Below are 1,249 nucleotides of genomic sequence, written 5' to 3'. Positions count from 1 at the left end.
CACAACAACAACAACAACAACAACAACAACAACAACAACAACAACAACAACAACAACAACAACGACGATGACGATGCCGACGACCAGCAGCAGCAGCGACAACAGCAGCAGGAGCAGCAGCGACAACAATAGCAGCAGGAGGAGGAGCTTATGTCTGTGATATTCTTGGACAGAATGATAATTATTATTATTATGCATTACCGTGTATGGGGAGGTTGTAAATCATCATCCTATTGATGATGATGATGACGATGACGATGGTTGTGGATACTTGAATTCTTACACGGATGCAACAAAAAGAGGCATAATAATAACAAGTTTATGATGATGATGATGATGATGATGATGATCGTGCTATGCTTAGATGTGGTTAAAAGTATGTATTGACTATCATCACTATGATAAACAACCGCATTACCGAATATTATGAATATCATAATATCGTACTACCTATTATAAGCAACTCTGAAAAGAATATAAGGAGTAATAAGAATGAACAACCTGATAACACAAGTCTTCTACCAATAAGAAGAATGAGAAAAGGGCGTTTAATGTTGTATTTATCATTCATCTCTATTATTATCATCATCATCGTTAATAAGATGATATAAGACGAATACCATCCTAACAGTAATAGTAATAAAGTATAATATTTATGATAGGACCTCTATAGTTACCTTGTTCACAGCTTTGATGACGAAATTACTTTTGTCAATGATAAACCTTTTCTTACACTCCTAAATGAATATGATGATGATGATGATGATGATGTTATGAGTATATCAACTAATACTACTATTACCTTAATACACTGGTTTATGGCATCAAGACCTTCTTCTTGGGTCATATCCTAAACCCAATAATATCCTTTCTAGTAGTAGTAGGGTGATGACTACCTTCTTGTAGAGTTTATCCAATAAGCCTAATACGAAATATGCCGCATAACCATGTGCACCACGTGTTATCTTCTGACAAGATGCTAGATAATCCATATAATATAGGGATGCACCTATTAGAAGTAGGAATTGGATTATCATCAACTAATATATAATAATACTAATTATTACTTCCATCTTTATCATCATATCCACCAATTAACATATTAACTTGATAAGGACCTTTCCTTAATGCATCAGCTAGTTCATTCCTGAGGTTAGAGTATTATTCCACATCATACTATTACTATTATTAGTACCTAGTAAAACTAGCCAATGCATGAGTAGTTAATTGTATACCATTAACTAATGCA

General features: G+C 33.8%; 1 protein-coding gene across 1 annotated transcript in view; it reads right to left on the bottom strand.

Moving 5' to 3' along the window:
• Window positions 1-653: 653 nt before the first annotated feature.
• Pmar_PMAR002116 (proteasome subunit beta type 2, putative) overlaps window positions 654-1,249 on the bottom strand; it is a gene marked incomplete at both ends in the record, with an annotated part of 803 nt that continues 207 nt past the window's right edge. The window contains 4 exons of the mRNA XM_002782844.1: window positions 654-737; window positions 803-850; window positions 897-1,009; window positions 1,068-1,147. Coding sequence (XP_002782890.1) covers window positions 654-737; window positions 803-850; window positions 897-1,009; window positions 1,068-1,147 — 325 coding nt within the window. The remainder of the gene's footprint in view (window positions 738-802; window positions 851-896; window positions 1,010-1,067; window positions 1,148-1,249) is intronic.

Source organism: Perkinsus marinus (assembly GCF_000006405.1).
Source record: "Perkinsus marinus ATCC 50983 genomic scaffold scf_1104296937988, whole genome shotgun sequence".
In the NCBI taxonomy this organism is placed as follows: Eukaryota; Perkinsozoa; order Perkinsida; family Perkinsidae; genus Perkinsus; species Perkinsus marinus.
The sequence above is the reverse complement of the archived record's forward strand: the minus strand, read 5'-3'. Positions and strand labels throughout refer to the sequence as shown.